Here is a 17,762-nt window from a genome sequence, read left to right on the forward strand (position 1 = left end):
ACAAATTTAAAAAATATCTCACCTTTTAAAGACTAATTTAACTATTAATTCATTGATTAAATGAACATAAAACGTATCTCATGATAACCATCTACCTAATAGCACGTACTTCTCGTGTGAATTACTGTCTTATTTCCTATGAAGCACGGACACTTCGCTGAGTTGTCGTGTCCGCGTGTCGGACACATTTCGGACACGACACTCACCGACACTCGTCCGACACGCGTGTCTGCTGTGTCTAACCGTGTCTTAATAAAAAATAAAAAATTCTTTTCCAGACACACCTGGACACACCTAAATACCATCACGTGTCAGCGTGTCCAATCTTATTCTTAACATATATTCTTAAAATAAATTTAGATATAGTATATATTATTATTTATTAAAACAAAAAAATTTTTAAATACTTGATATAATTAAAATAAGACATTAAAAATAATTAAAAATTTTAATTTATATTTTAATATCAATAAAATATCAAGATATCATTACAATTTATCTAAAAAATACTTTATATTTTATATGTATGCGTGTCGACGTGTCCCGTATCACTGTCTGTGCATCATAGCTTATTTCATATCACCCCATTAGGGAATGGCAGTGTATCATACTTTTTTTTTTTGGGTCAAGGCAGTGTATCATACTTGTATATTAACCACAAAACCAAGTGGATCCCATAGTCATATCAAGTCATGAGGAGGTCTTGGATGCAATCAAAGTTCTTTCAAAAAGCAATTAGAGGCTCCGCCAACAAAGGCTCTTGGCCAACAAAAACAAGTGCTATATATCTTAATACACTGATATCTCAATTTTATTTCTTCTTTACATAAAATCACACTCTTATTCTACACCTGCTACTCTTTTCCTTAAACTTCATTTCCATTCATGATTAAATCTGTTTGGTTTTTTTTTTAATCCCATCCCTTTTTACAATGTCATTGAGGTTTGAATACAACACATCTCATTTTATGACTTAGAATAGTCAATGTGCTAAGTTCTCTTCCAAATGATTGGAAGAACTATGTTTGGGAAAGAAGCATGCGATTGTCAACAAGGCACACAATGTTAGAATTCATTTTCATGCACAACTTGTAAGATAATATATCATGTAAACACTAGCATGAAAATGATAAGCCTATCATCATCGCCATGAAAGAGAAATACATATGTGCCAAACTTAAAAAAGACAATTATCTAAACCATATTTAAGATTACAAGAATCAATTTTGCTTTTTCAAAAATTTTTCCTTAGAACAAAGAATGGCCTTACTACATGAAATGCAAGATACATGAAAATAGCACCATGGGCACAACCTTTAAGCTTGGAGTAGTAGCTAATATCACAAATTCGTCTCATTTTGTTGTATTCCACGCTCGACAAGTTGCAACATAAGGTTATCAGCCTCGACCAACTTTCCATCCGACATTAGTTTCTTGCTCACTTTCTGACACAACTTCAAATCAGGAACCAAATTACGGCTGAACATTCTAGAAGCCACTCGATTTGCTGATAGAGGAAGCCCTTTAGTCAGATAGCTTTCAATGAGAACATGGCATGTATTAGCATCAAGGTTTGATGCTGTTCTCAAAACCTTTCCTAGAAGTTTCTCAGCCTCCTCGGGTTTCCCAAAAGCACAAAGCTTCTCAATTACTTGATTGTATAATGTTTTTAATGGCTTCCTAACAAGCATTTTTTCCAATAGTTTCAACATATCATCCACTTGCTCCCATTTACAGTAATGGTGGATGACTGTCCTATATGTTACCGGAGTAGGATCCAAACCTTTGCACAGCATCTTCGTTATTAACTCAGCAGCCTCGTCCAATCTACCTGTCCTCCCCAATGCATCAAACAATGTTGTAAATGTGACAACATCAGGATGTTTGTTGATTAAGTACATGTCTTCTAGCACTGATAGAGCAGCTTCCAAGTCACCAATCTGACCAAAACCGTGAATTACAGTAGTAAAGTTTACTACATTGATGGCACAACCCTTATTCAGGCATTCTTCTAAAAATCTTTTAGCTTCAACCACTTCCTGATTTTGACACAGGGACTGTATTAGCAGGTTAATTTCAACTGGAGTTGGAAAAAATCCCTTTCCAACCATTTCCCTAACCAAATCACAAGCTGCGGACAAGTTTCCTTCCCTACGGAAACCATGCATCACAACACTATAACTTATGGCATTTGGCGTCCACCAATGCTCCTCACTTACATTCAGCATCTCCCTTGCTTCTAACGATTTCCCATTGTGGCACAGGCCATTTAACAAAGCTGTGTATGAAACGGTATTTGGCTTCCACCCATGTTTGTACATCTGCTGCAGCATCTTTTTCGCTTCATCTATCTTCCCTATGCGACAAAATCCATCAATAATAGCAGTATATGTCACAACATCAGGAATACAACCCTTCGAGTACATCTCGTTCACTAAACTCTTTGTCTCATCTATTTTGCCCTTCTTACTAAAGGAGTTAACTACTGCACTATACCCAACCTTATCAATGTGGAAGCCCTTGTCTTCTGCTTCTCTTAAGTAAGCCAAAGCATCATCTGCATGTCCATGCTTGGATAGCGCGTGAATAAGCGTATCATATGTAACCTGATCTGGAATTAATTCACTATTCACCACCATTTTCTCCATCAACAGCTTCACTTCTTCAATTCTTTTCTCCTTGCAGAGGAAAGTCATCGCAGTATAATAACTAATCTTGTCAGGGGAACATCCCTTGGAGGGCATTTCCGCAATAAGCTCCAATGCATCTTCAACCCGATTCAGATCACAGTAACCCTTGATCAAGCAGTTATAAGTGACAACATTAGGTTTGATTCCAACCAGCTCCATTCGATTCAAGAATCTCAGTGCCTTCTCCAATTTGCTGCCCTTAACTAAAACATAGATAGCAATGTTACATACAGATAAATTAGGTTCAACTCCAGCTTTCTGCATCACGGTCAAAACTTGCATGGCATGCCTCAACATGCCTGCTCGACTATAAGACACCATCACATAGCCAAAAGCTTCAGAGGAACATTTGATTCCACGGCGCATCATAAGCTTAAGAATCCGCTTAGCACCCTGGCACAATTTAGTCTTGCTAAGCACATCTAACAATGTATAGTAGACAATAGCATCGTGTTTGTAGCGCCACTGCCGATCAGCCCAATAGAAGAAATTCAAAGCAACTCGTTCATCTTCTTGAGAGCGTAAGACAGCACAAACATGTGGCGGCTTCAATCTTCTCAATAAGTACCTCAAATATCCTTCAAGTCTAGGGTTCCAAGCTGACCTATAAGTAATCAACCTACAAACTTCCTTAACCAAAGGGTGCCTGAATTCATGTTCATCAATTTCAACTCTACCAATACTCTCTCCATAAGCATGATTATCATTGCTATTAGAGGAGCTCATAAACTCAAGACCCTCATCATCACCATCACTAGAACCTTTTCCAGCACCATCACCATCTTCTTCCTCTTCATCATCACTCAGTGTATCAAGACTACCAAAATTGAAGTTCTGACCATCATCATTGGCAGTAACACGCAATTCCCCTGGAAACCTAAAACTATGATTTTCACGTTTACCCTGACCTTGAGCCCCAAAACCAGGAACAGAACTTTTTGCAGGCAATGATGAAGAGCACAGATTCAGATCAACACAACATAAAGAATAATCATAGAAATAGCTCAAGAATCTATATTGTAAACCCTTTCGCAATGGATTGAAGCTCAGTGCCATAAGGTGCAGGAAGGCAATGTTTTTCACAACATGAAGAATACAAAAGGAACTTTGATTCAATTATGAAGAAGTGCAAGTACCTGCATTTTTCAAATTGAAAAGGATTGGTTGGTGCGATTCACAATTAATGGAAGCTTTGGATGAAATAGAGAGAGGAATCGAAGATGGAATATGCGCCCTGCGACTGTGGTATTGTCTTTTAGCGCTGGGCTCACCGCTCATGATACACCTAAACAACATCATTGATTGCTGGGATTTTGAATTACATCCCTCTAAAATCAGCTGCAAATTTTAGAACAATAGTCACTTAGTATCTTAATAACATTTGAACAATAGTCACTTAGTCGGTACTCGGTACTACTACAATAGTATCTTAATTTAACACAATAAGAAAAGCAAACCATAAATTATGTCCAGGGAGTAATTTCAAAAAATCTAGGTATCTATCTATCTTCATGGGATGTTCTTGGGATGATGGTGTTTCTGATGAAGCCATCTTAAAATCCCATAAAAGAAAAGAATTCAATCAACTAAGTAACTAATAGCAAAACAAACCGGCATCATTACAGAAACAATGATCAACAATCAACAAAATTCATAATTCGTGAAACCAATTCATAAACCAATTCAACAATTAATAAAACCACTGCATATTCAACAATTAAACCCAAGGTTCTGAAAACCGAACCGATCATCGAACCACTCTAGTCACTGGTTTACTGGTCCAACCGGTTCAACCGTGGTCCAACCGAAAAAATCATTTTATAATAAAATAATAAATAAATTATAAATAAACACTTTAAAATATAATTATAGTAATATAAACTTTAAAATATCTCCTAAATTTAAAGAATGCATGAAATGTCATCAACTAAAATCTTAAGGTCTTAAAAAAAGTATAAACTCCAAATATGAAATGCCAACATAAATATCATCAATCATCATAAATCGATTTTTTACTTGTGCAGAAAAATAAAAAAATGCAGCATAAAGACTACTACTATCACTACTTTGATATAAATCAGCATCAATATCACCTAATAAATACACATTATCATTATGTTAAAAACAGGGCTGACAAGAATTGATGGAGTACTATATTGTTATACATAGAGCCCATCCAATAACAATTAATATTAGTAAGCACTAACTTACCAGTCTTACAATTTACAAAGACTAAAAGACATACATTCTAATTGGATGAAAGTGTTTCTCATTCCATAGCAATTACACTCATGAACAAAAACCACATCAGAAGAACAAAAAATGGAGTTATCTTACCCTAATAAGTCAGTACTTAGGCTCATACTTCTTAGCATTCTCAACAGTGTCATAAATCAAACCAAAACCAGTGGATTTGCCCCCTCAGAAATGGGTGCGGAACTTGAACACGAACGCAAATTCGGGGTCCTTAACATCATAGATTCTAGCAAGCTTCTCCTTAAGCTCATCCTTCATATTCCAAACAGAACAAATTAAAAACCCACCATAATTGTCCAACCAATAATTACCAGACAAAAATCAATTAAATCTAAAGTTTTCAGCTCACAAACGGTAATAATGTTCTCATAATTGTCCAGCCAATAATACTCAGAATTGAATTTAATTTATAATACCTGCTTCTTTTCTATTTCTTTGATTTTTGATTTTTGATTCCTGAGAAGCAAGAAATTAGGATTAGTTTCAAAATCCAACATTAAAACTAAAGGAAATAACATAAACTTGCAATCGATTTAGCAGGACATGGACAGCGACTCGCACAGACTTGAAAGCTCTGCTTTTTATATCTGCTTCCTATTGAATTACCGAAATCTACAATCGAAGAAAATATTATTAAACAGCAAGTTTATTTTTAACCTGTTGAATTACCCAAAAAATCACAAACACAATATAGAAATAGTACACAAACACAGCAGAGCATCCAGTGTTAATCAAGAATCAAATAATCATTCAACAAAAACACAAAACATTCAATAATCATTCAATAATTTCTGAACAGAGCAGGGAGGGTTTGGTGCAGAAAAAACTTTTTTCCCTCAATTTTTCGAAGTACTTTTTTCAACCCAGTAACAAGTAACAACAACAAAGTTCACAACTTAACTAATAATAATTATTCAACAAAGTTCACAGTTCACAGTTCAGTTCACAGCTCACAGAAAAATAAAAAAATCACAGTTCATAATTCACAATTCACACTTCACAACTTCACAACTTCACAGTAACCTTCGAGCGCGCTTGAACAGAACTTGACTAACAATAATTATCAAAAATTATTCAATTATAGTTAAAAAAAATTACCTGGAAGCTAGAAGCCTTGAACAGAGCACGCAAGAGGGAAAGAGGGAGACACTGAGACAAGGAGTACCTTGGAACGGGCTTTCGAACGGGAAAGTGGCTACGGTGGAACAGAGCTGACGCCGGCGGGACCGTGGCTGTGCGACGGAGGCTTCCACGTTCGCACGGTGGCTGCGCGATGGAGGGAAAGGAAGGTTGCGATGGCTGCTGCGCGATGGAGGGGAAGTGAGGAAGCAGGTGGTGGCTGTTCGAAGTTGGAAGTTCCGACGGAGGCGGTAGCAGGCGGTGGCTGGACGGAAGTGAGGGAGGAACAGGAGCTCGATGAGAGGAGCTCTGGACTGAGTGTGAGAGAGGCAGAGAGCGCGTTCTGGAGTCTGGGGTTTGGTTAGAATTGGACTGGAGTAGTGGAGTTTGTAAACGACGGCTTTTGCTTCCTAATTCAAAAAACCGGCCGGGTCACGGTCGACGGTTCAACAACGATTTTTAAAATTGATGGTTTTGATATTTGACCGAACTGTTTTTAATAATGATTTACGGTTCAACCGGTTTGACTGGTCAGTCCGAACCAATTTTTAGAACATTGATTAAACTATATTCATAATCAGCAAAACTCATGCATATTCATATTCATAAACCAATTCAGAAATCAATTCAACATTTCAATTCAACCACAGCCATATTTATTTCTAATCAGCTCATAAACCAATCAACAATAAAATTCACAGCAATAACATCAATGAATCAACCTGGGAAAAAACTATAAAAGAATTTAAATGCTCACCTGATGTTGCAGAGGCAGAAGATGGACGACGAGCAGCAGTTCAGGCAGCAACAACCACGGAAGAGAGACGAGGGAGGGACGGAGACGCGGCAAGGCGAGACGCGAGCACTCACCAGGAAGCACAGGTACAGGAAGAGAGGCAAGACGCAAAAAGTGGAGCACACCAGGCGTTGGGTGTTGTGATGGCAGAAGACGACAATACGCTGCATGGTTCCAGAAAGCACAGCTCTAGCACTCACCAGCGGAGGATCAGCGAGACGCTAGCAGCCGAGCACACAGCACAGACGGAGGAGAGAGGCGGGAGGCAACTCGTGAGCACACGATGCGGAGTATCCGGCGAGCAGCGCGGCGACAACGGCGAGCGTGCGCTGGCGGTGAACCGAGGTGAGCGGCCAGCGTTGTGCCTCTGTGTGTGGTGTGCCGTTGTCAAAAGAATTGGGGGTGAGGCAGTTTCAGAGCCAGCCTAGGGTTTTTTTTTTCCCTAAACGTCAAACTTTTGGGGGTTTTAATTAAAAAATTTTCGAACCGGTCCGAGTTTCTCAAACCAACCGATTCATCAATTTTTGCAAAATCTGACTGAATCAAACCTATTCTCACCAAATTCGTTCTTTATCCGGTCCAATGTCCAGACTGGACTGCCCAGGTCGATTCAATTTTTTTAACTATGCTAATAATCATCGTCGAACCACTCAATCATTGGGGTCGACCAGCATAGTCACCTCTCAATCATTGGGGTCGACCAGCATAGTCACCTGTCGGTCAGTCAAGGTCAACTAATCTGTCGCAGATTGAAGCTTTATTCAAGGGTTTACTCCCAGCCAATAGATTATTACATGTATAAGGCAAAATTCAAACCTCTAACACTTATTTAAAGAGTAAATAGACAAACTTACACATGAAAGAGTTTGGGGTGAACAAAAATATATATAAAAAATTATAAATATCAAAGTACACCCAAATATTATTTCCAATAGACAAAAATACCATGCACTCTTTCATATGTACTATTGTCCATTTACTTAGTTAAATGGACTAACAAACTAACCACTGAACCAACTCAAATTGGTTAATATAAAATTAATTTAACATGTAAATGCTAATTAATACCTGCTAAAGAACTTGCCATATTTGCAAATTGCAAGTGAATTCTGCCTGTTCTATACTTGTGCTCGCTGACACTATTTTTGTTGTTGAAATAGTATTTTATATAAAAAAATGTTAAAAAACTAATAAAATTTATTATTTTTTACCAACAATTATCCAATTATATTTTAAAATATTAGGCTAAAAATGTGTTATTGGATTACAAAACTAAAGAAATTAAAATACTGGCCAAAAACTTTTTTTGTTTAAAATTTCATTACTACATAAGTAATATAATAACCAAATTCTTACATAATGCATCGTCTAATATGAGGTCAACTCTTAGATCCAATTATTTTCAGTGATTTTGATTTGATTTCTACAAAATGACCCAGTAAAAAAATAATGCTGGATTCAACTCATCCCAACCCCAGCACGTACACCTCTACATCTCTATTCGGGTAAAATCAAGTTTCAGATTATGGTGCTTGCAAAACAGGACTCGAGTCGATTTTATTGCTGTTGCTGTTGCTGCTCGTATATCTGCATATAAGCTTCTTAAAGTGTAACCAAATGAGGAAGTGTTTCTGAGACGTGCAAATCCTGCATCTGGTACCTATTTTATTTTTTTTTTTTAAAAAGAAAAGAAATAAAATTAAGATATTAATTCCTATTATTGAAACAGAAATTCAGATTGATGAATTTGAGTTCTAAAGGATAAATAGACTGATGAATATTCTGTCTCTAGCCAAGAAACAAAACTTACCATAGTTCTTCTGATTTGCGTTGAACAAATACCCTGTAGAAAGCTTCACCAGGTTTGCCATCATGGACAACATTGGCGATTAAATCATATTTAGATCGCAATTTCTCATTTTCTTTCGGCGTTGGCAAGGGAATGTAGTCCTTCAACTCGTTCTTAACAGGAAAGTTGGCTGAAACGAGAATTCTTATTATGAACTTGGAATAAGCACGCTGGCATCAACTAGAACAAAATTACAGTAAGTAAATTCTTACCTAAAGTGGGATTTTTCTCCACAAAAAATTGTTCTTAGTAAATCTGACGCATGTGAATAATGATATATTTAGGCAATTTGGTAACCCGATACTGCATTCTTGCTATGTGAGGACGAACCACCTCTGTAACAGTATCCCCATCAAACTTCTATAGAATGTTAAAGAGAGGAACCTATATAGCAAACTTTGTTAGCATAAGAGACGGTGCTTGAGAACCCGGTCAATTAAAACAGGAGAACATAAGTTACATAACATAAACTGTAGCTGTATTACCGCATAAGCAAAATCTTTTTTAAGTAAGGGCTTGTTTGGGTGAGCTTTTGAAAAAAGATCTTTTTTTTTAGTTATCTTTTTTTAAAAGATCTTATAGAGAAGTAAAAGTAATTTTATGTTTAGATATCTCATGTAAAAAGGTCTTTTTATCTATCAATTATGTTTGGGTATAACAATATAAAAGTACTTTTTTGTTTATTTATTACACGAAAAACATCTTTTTTTTTAAGGAAAAAAGATCTTTTAAAAAAAAGATGTAAATTACAGCTTCTCAAAAAAGATCTTTTTTATTATTTTACTAGTGCTTTTACTTTTACTACTAGAAATTTACCAAACACGTTAAAAAATAAAAAAAGATATTTTTTCATTGAAAAAAGATCTTTTTCTAACAAAATAATAGCGCCCAAACATGCACTAAATATCATAAACTGCTTCTTTCATTTACTTTTTTTAAGGGAAAATTTTTCTGGTCTCCCTTGAATGGTGTAGTGAAATTCTTCGTTACCCCCTTCTTTGTCCAGGTTATGTTGACCTCGAAGGTTATTATTATTATATCTACAGGAGGTTTAGTGTTATATATATATATATATATATATATATATATATATATATATATATATATATAGGAGAGGTAAATGTTTGCTTTAGAAGGAAGGTTAAATTTCGCCAAACCTCAGGGGAGATGAGTGTAATTTGCACCTTGTTTTCAGAAAAAAATGTTAATAAGCAACAAGCTACAAGGTTTCACACTATCCTTCTAACAGTGTAACCACAACATTCCTTTCCCCATTCTTGTATATGTCTTCCAGCAACAGAGTTATGATTCAAACTACAACCACCTAAATGTAAATTATTTTCATGACAATATTTCAATGCACAAAGCAAAGTAAGCGAGTTAAGTGAAGCAGTACACGGGGTATTATATTTTTCTCCATCACATCTTTGAAAAGTGGAAGCGGTGGCAAATCCAATCCTAGCATTAGAAATGGCATCTTGGAAGTTTCTTCGACGAATGCATCTCTCTCTGTAGCACCATCTGAATTTTTCTCATTCTTGTTTAGGTCCTCACCGTTTTCTTTCTTATCGGTGATCCCTTAGTTAGGAATCTCTTTTACAACCTCAAGTTCACCCTATTTAAAAATGAAATGGCACTTCAATAGATATTTTTCTTTTTTTTTTAAAAAATATCTTTTCTTTGATATTTGAACTTAGGTAAATAGTTGCAGCTAGCAGCAACATTCAACCGAAAGATAAGAAAATAAGAGCAATAAGAAAGTACCTGAAAGCAATCGTAAATTATGCTGGTATTCTTCGAAGATTTAAGATCTGCATGTAGCGTATTAAGAAGCCACGACATGAACTCAACTGGATCAGATTGAGCTCCTATGCAAAACCGTTTCTTACTGGCTTTCATCACTGCCTGTAGAAACTCATGCGGGCTGAACTGTTGGCACAGATAAATACAGAGATAAGCATTAAATTATAAGTCATACGTAGGTAATGAGTATGACTAAAACAAACCTGTCCTTTAAAGTTTCATGAATGCCAGATCTTTCTCGTCAGTTCGCCAAATCGATGAACAAGTGGGGATTTGCAGTGTTGATAGTTCTCAGGTATAAGGAAAAAATTCCGCAAGGGGGTAACTCACATTAAGGACTGAATTGTTACATTCACAAAATCAGTCTCCTTAATATTATTGAGTCCGACCTGAAATCATTTCATAATGGATTAGATAAATCAAATGAACAATGCAAATTTTATTGTTATAATATATAAGCAAGACAAGGTATACCATTCCAGGAAGGTAACTAGAACCATCAAGTGCCCTAGACCACTGCTTATTTTTGTCAAGTAGCTCAACATCCTTTGGAGTAAACCTGCAGGCAGTGAACCATATAAATGCACTTAGATGAGTTCTAGTATTTAATCTTAACTAGAAATTGTTATCACTAGATGAAGAAAGATTGGTATCATATAGAATAATCACTAAAAATTTAGTTTTAATATAATTCTTAATATTAGATAATTGAGGTTTAATCTTTTACAGGAACTATGAGCATCACAGAACTATCATGTTACAAACAGGATGACACATCCATAGGCAGAAGAACCTAAGTACACGGCAATGTTCACTAAACAAAAAACTATGAAGTGTATACAATAAATAGAGAGTCCATAAAGACACAAATATAAAGGCCTAATAAATAACAATATGCATCTGATATTGGAATGTTTCATAGCATCAGTTTTGAACCTTTAGAATGGGAAACAAAAAACCTCCTCTTCCTTTTTTATTTTTTTCCCCGGCAGGCAATAGCCATTAGCCAATGACATCATAAGTAGAAATCTGTTCTCAAATAATTGTGCATTGCAAGAGAGCCAAAATAAAACATATTAGACTAACCTTGGATTAAGGACATTACGAATGTCGTCCAATGAAGGATCATTAATTTCATATCCATCGGGTAGACAGTAGACTTTCTCAGTTCGGAGATTGATATAAACATGGTGTCCTGCTTCAAGGCTGTGTGTATAGGCATGAGAATTTTTACCCCTGCCTTGGTAATACTACCCACAAACTAAGCACGCATACACATTTAAATTCAACAGAGAGACAGAACAGAACTTCTCAAAGTCAAAATCCAAAACCTGCACAACATCATCATAGCTCAGAATCTCAGATATGATATGCATACAAAAGAATGTCTGCATATACAAAAGAACAGGATAAGCTGAATACCTGTCTATTAACAGTATCAAGGTAAGGACAGTCCTTCCGAGACTCAATTTGTCGACTGCGTCTTCCACCATATAATGGTTCGTTGGAATCATCGTCATCACTATCACTAATTCACTATCACCCAGCTCTTCATATCCATTCCCATTTTTCTGGGACCCGTCATTCCTCCTCTCATTAGTAGAAGGCTTTCCCTTTCAATCATAATATTCCTCCTCATCGATGTCGGCATAATTATTGGCCAACCCAGACAGAAGGTTTGCAACCGAAGCAGCAGCAGAAGGAGGAGAAGACTCCTCATCCTTTCTCTGCCTTTTAGCCTCTGCATCAAGCTCTTCCTCCCCTAACCCCTTGTTAGTTTCCCTTTCCCTTTTAGAAGCCATGTTATGTTCACTTCACCAATCCCCCTACCTGAGAAAAACTAAATATATCTTTACTAAAACGGGAGAAAATGTAAGGCCTATGCTATCTAATGTAATGATTTTAGCATAATTCTACATCGATAATTTCTATTCTATGTGAAAATTTGTGTTATTGCATTCGAAAAATTCCAAATATTTCAGCAAAACGCAAGACTTTTAACAGCGGATGTGTGCGAGTGAATACCTAATCAATATGATTAGGGTTTTGGGGTGCTAGGAGCTTCACTGTAGATTTGAAAAGTACCAACTTCAGAACGGTCGATAGATTCGGATCGACGGTGGCAACACGGAAGAGAAGCTTCTGGAGGCGCCACTATGACGACGAACGGCGGAGGGCGGAGGGCGGAGGGCGGAGGTCGGAGGTCGGCGGGAGGTTGTGTTATAGACTTTCAGTGTCAATGGGTTAGATACGAAACGACGAGAAACATTTTGACTGTGGGTTGTCGTTTCTAAATGGGCTAAAGGCCCAAAATCAAAACAAGAGCCAGCGTTTTTGTTTAGTTTCCTAACAAATAAATGTTACTCCTCCTGCCCAAAAAAAAACCCCTAGGAAATTGAATACAAAAAAAAGAGTGAATTAAAATGATGTTAAAGGTCAGCGACAAATCCTTAAATATAGCTCCGATCTGTGAATAATTAGTTTTTGGCCTATCGGATTTGGAGAAACCGTAGAAAATAAAAAAAATTATGTAAAAACAAATTTGAATTGGTTTATTATCCACCTTAACAAATAATGAAAATTTAAATATCACCTCGTGCATATTTGACCCAGATGAAAGCAAGCAATCATTATTTCACTTTTGACAACCTCCATTCACACAAATATAGAGAAAGATTAAATAATTTTGGTGTATGAATTAATACCAAAATGACAAGTCCAAACACAAGTATCAAGCAAGTTCTTTCTGAATTTGTCACCAGAATAACGGGTCATCTTAGTGAATGGATCAACACTCTTAGTGAGTATAAACATCTGCAACTCATTAATGGAAGTGCTGCTTAGTTCTTGGGAATGTTACACAAAATTTTTTTAGGAGATATTACTATTATCCAAAAAAAAAATTTCAAGAATACTTTGAGATGAGATGCTGCCCTCTCAACAGAAAGGATCTAGAGGCTCACTACAAAAAGATGGAAGCTAAGTATTATTCTCTTGGAGGACAGAGTAACCCACTCCTTAAACAAGTATTTCTTACATCACTTCCAGAAGAACTCCAATCGAAGATTCAGAGAATGATGGCTACCCTCCGAAAGGAGATTCCTACAACGACTCTCGGAGAAATTTACCAGCTGGCTTTAGCAGCTCTTGATAAGCTTTGCGAACAGCAATACATTATCAAACAACTGATAAAAAATTTTCAAAAGTTCAAAGGAGCATGTAACAAATCCTATGTAAAGATCAAGTGTAAGGATGCTGATTCTTGTGATTGCCAAACAAAAAGAAGACACCACTTCAGGAGAACTCAACGACCAACCTTTGGCCAAAATCACTTTGGAAATAGAAAAAATTTCAGAACGAAGAAACCATGTTATTTCAGAAGAAAGAACTTCAGAGATAAAAAAATTCCAACAAATATTTTTTTTGTGGTCAGATTGGACATTTTGCAAAAACTTGCCCAAAAAAAGAGAGATAAAAATGCTTCAATTTCTACAAGATGCTGTCTCTTTACAAGTGATAAAGATCTTGAATCTATCCTTGAAGAGCAGTCAGAAAGGGATGAAAACACTCAATATGTCTTACATATTTCTCACTCTGAAGGAGAATGGTCTGAAGAAGATGATGATACCTACAGGCCAATCCATTGTATGACAACTCTAATGCCTCAACAATGGATAAAAGATAAGAAGCCAGGATATCTGGGGAGTCTGGGGCTCAAGCAGATTGATGATACTCCTCGGCCTCACTTCAGTCTTAGGGTAATGGCATCAAAATATGATGTGCCCATAAAGACTATTGCCTTGCTAGATACAGGATCCTGTGCCACGGTTGTCAAACCTAACTTGCTTCCTTCAGAAGCATGGATCCCTTTCAACAAAAAATTCACTACGACAAACAAAGAGACCTTCACAATTGATCTCATTTCTAAAAAAAAATATCAGATTAAAGATATTTTCAGGAACAACAACATGGCTAAGAGTCTTAGGAAGCTATCTTCTTAAGCAAGACGTACTCTTCGGGTTCGATGCATATTATCGAACACGAGGAATTTTCAAATGGCCAAATGGATTAAGGTACAAGACAGACTTCTTGCCATTCATCACAATTACTCGTGTCTTTGGAATCAGCAAAACTCCTTCAGAATATGAAAGTATTCAGAAAAGATTGCTAAGAACCTCTTGCAACAGCCATGACAAATTCGTCCACCCTCTTCCTCTATGGAAGAATCAAGAAATCTACATCCGATTACCTTTCAAAAAGAATGAAGATATCAATCCTACAAAAGCAACTCATTTAGGAATGAATCCTGAAGATTTAAAGCTAGCCATGGAAGAATGTGCTACATTGCTGAACCAAGGATTGATTGAACCCATAACATCCAATTGGGGGTGTCAAGCCTTCTATGTTGAAGAGAAATAAAAACAAATCCGAGAAAAAAAGAGATTGGTCATTGATTATAAACCTTTAAATACATTCTTGTAAGATGACAAATTCTCATTGCCCAGAATCAACGCCATCACCTCTCGTCTTAGCGATGCTAAGGTTTTTAGCAAGTTTGATCTTAAAGTTGGATTTTGGGAGCTTGGTATTCATCCTGAAGATAGATACAAAATAGGCTTTTGAATACCTGATGCACAATATTAATGGACTGTCATGCCATTTGGATTAAAGGTAGTCCCATCATTATTTCAGAAGTCCATGATCAGGATTTTTGAACCCATACTCCATTCAGCCCTCATCTACATAGATGACATTCTCTTATTTTCAAAAGATGGTCCAGCTCATCAAACTCTCATGGTCCAAATTGCTACCATTGTTGAAAAATATGGAATCATGCTATCTGCAAAAAAAAAAGTCACATTGGACAAGTCCAAATTAAATTTTTGGGAATAACCTTCCGAGACGGATTTTTCTAACCAAGAGATCACATTTCCAAAGAACTGTTAAATTTTTCTAATGACAACCTGTAGACAAAACAAGTCCAACAGTTCTTGAGAATTGTGAACTACATCTATAACTGTCTTCCAGATGTGACCAGCCACACAAGTCAGCTATCAAAGGTGAAAAAAACAATTCCACACTGGGGTCCTGAGCAAACAAAAACTGTCAAGCATTTAAAGAAAGTAGCTCAAAACCCTCCTCCATTAAAAATCCCTAGCAAAGGACAACGCATTCTGCAAACTGATGCTAGCAATAACGAATGGGGAGCTGTTCTACTTGAGGAGATTGATGGGACAAGACACTACTGTGCACATGCCAGTGGATAATTCAAAGAATTTGAAATGTATTACCATGCCACATACAAAGAGATTCATGCAGTCAAAAGAGGGATAGAGAAGTTCAATTTTCATTTGAGTCCTTACCACTTTATCGTGGAAATGGACAATACATTATTTCCATCAATATTGGATGCTAAAAGAAAGATACTTCCAGATTCACAACTCTTGAGATGGAAAGATTGCTTTTCACGCTATAAATTAACAGTTAAGCACATCAAGGAAAATCACAACACAATAGCCGATTATCTCTCTCGTCCTAATAAAGAACTCCCACCAAAAATCCTCCACCTCTTAACAATGAACACCATCCATACACCAACATTCCCTTTTCTGGACTGTCCTTAAGACCATCATTTTTATAAAAGACCAGCAGGCCCATTTTCTTTCTCGACTAAGCCAACAAATCCCACTGAAGTCAAAATCCTAGTCCGTCAATGTCTGTTTTATTAGTTACACAAACTTCTCCTTGTTACACAGATAACAGCCAACCTCGATATTTTGATATTGACTTTCTCTACTGCATCATTCCCATCATCAAAGGACCAATTCCAGAAGAAATGTTATGGTTCATATGGACACTTTTTGCCCAATATGACTGTACTATAATTGTTTCCGCTCTCACCATGTATCACCAACTGTGTGATAGACAATTATCAGGATCACTAATTGAGCAACCTCTGACTATGTTTACCTCTATCCCTTTCTGGAGAACAAAACTTTACAGTGCACTAAATACTCATGGAATATGGAATATCCCTCACAAAAAAAGTAGAAATTTTATTGCTCTTCTATCCTGAAAAAACAGTTTCATTACAAGCACGAAACCCTCTATACAAGGAGCAACATCAATATAGTAGGGTATTTAAAGATGTGGCCCACAGATAAAAAGAGTTGCCTCAACAATCTTGCCAAACATCTTACTTTTTGCAATAACCCTGATATCTATATGCTATCAGGAATTATTGAAGGACTTTTTCTCTCACAAAAAGAGGATGGTTCGAGTTCCTCCAGAACAATACAGGAAGAGTTAAGGCAATTTCAGACTGATTTTTTTATTGGATTCATCTCCTTTCCGACACCATCACTCGCTCAAGACTCAAACCCATGGGATAATCTACCACTATCTTAGAATACTTACAATTATGAATAAGAACCAGATGCAAGAATTTATCCACTTTTATCAAGGCCAACATACGTGGATGCAGGAATCGATGATGACACTGAAGAACCGACTGAAGAGCCGTTAGCTGCTTACGAATGACTTGGTGATTACTATTTTCACTAAGAAGGTGAGATCGTATTTTCTCCACATATGGAACACATAGATGACATTACGGAGCATGAGCCCATCATTAAGTTCAATAAGTAATTATGAGTGGGCAGTGGATGTGTAATAATGGAGTTGATAGGATCCTTATCCTTATCCTCCACGTGTTTGTATCTTAATAGTTTGTTTAAAATTGTTTGTCTTTATGTAATGATGTAGTTGGAGATAAGATTCCTTCTTATCTGCCATGTGTCCTGTTTCTATTGACTGTGTAGATTTCAGTCTTATCTGTAAGCTTTTAAATATAGAGGTGTCCATCCTTGTAAGAAATATCTCAGTTTTCGAATAAAAATCCATTATGAAATATTCATCATGAATACTTGCTAAATTTCTCTTCCTCTCTGAAATCTTGATTGTTTAATATGCCTATCTTTGCTTCTTAGTTTCACGTATGCTCTAAGCTTGCCTCTTATCTGAGGATCCTGTCTATCAGAAATGAAACTAATCAGATCCATGGAATTTTTTAGTGTTGAAAAGGAAAAGAGTATCAGATTTTCAGGTTGTTTTGTTAAAAGTTCCATTAACGACCTCTATGTTAAGAATATTATAGGTCTGTCGGTAAATAGTTACAAAACATCCATTAAATCTGGTCCTCTCTTTTATAAGTACACATGGATTTACCCATATGGTATCAGAGCCTTAA

At 36.5% G+C, this 17,762-nt stretch overlaps 1 protein-coding gene and 1 pseudogene across 7 annotated transcripts; both read right to left on the minus strand.

The window, feature by feature from the left end:
* Nucleotides 1–1,065: 1,065 nt before the first annotated feature.
* LOC107644013 (uncharacterized) lies at nt 1,066–7,298 on the minus strand. Of its 6 annotated transcripts, none has more exons than XM_088488755.1 (5): nt 6,823–7,298; nt 6,112–6,475; nt 5,363–5,402; nt 5,028–5,198; nt 1,066–4,028 (listed from the first exon to the last, which is right to left on the minus strand). In XM_088488755.1, the coding sequence occupies exon 5, from the start codon at nt 3,744–3,746 to the stop codon at nt 1,341–1,343; it is 2,406 nt and encodes an 801-aa protein (XP_088344881.1). In that variant the 5' UTR covers nt 3,747–4,028; nt 5,028–5,198; nt 5,363–5,402; nt 6,112–6,475; nt 6,823–7,298; the 3' UTR covers nt 1,066–1,340. The 6 variants fall into 6 exon arrangements, with proteins under 6 accessions (XP_088344881.1, XP_088344879.1, XP_088344880.1 ...); XM_088488753.1 differs by having other exon boundaries at nt 6,045–6,475; XM_088488754.1 differs by having other exon boundaries at nt 5,363–5,558; nt 6,045–6,475.
* A 974-nt stretch (nt 7,299–8,272) lies between these two features.
* Nucleotides 8,273–12,678, minus strand: LOC107644012 (uncharacterized; annotated as a pseudogene). The gene is made up of 10 exons (XR_015883174.1): nt 12,539–12,678; nt 11,936–12,353; nt 11,600–11,844; nt 10,988–11,072; nt 10,717–10,902; nt 10,475–10,639; nt 10,107–10,325; nt 8,923–9,094; nt 8,672–8,840; nt 8,273–8,521 (listed from the first exon to the last, which is right to left on the minus strand). The product of XR_015883174.1 is annotated as an uncharacterized LOC107644012 (transcript).
* Nucleotides 12,679–17,762: the final 5,084 nt, after the last annotated feature.

The sequence above is a fragment of the Arachis ipaensis genome, chromosome B5 (genome assembly GCF_059453495.1).
Source record: "Arachis ipaensis isolate K30076 ecotype BB chromosome B5, ASM5945349v1, whole genome shotgun sequence".
Classification (NCBI taxonomy): domain Eukaryota; kingdom Viridiplantae; phylum Streptophyta; class Magnoliopsida; order Fabales; family Fabaceae; genus Arachis; species Arachis ipaensis.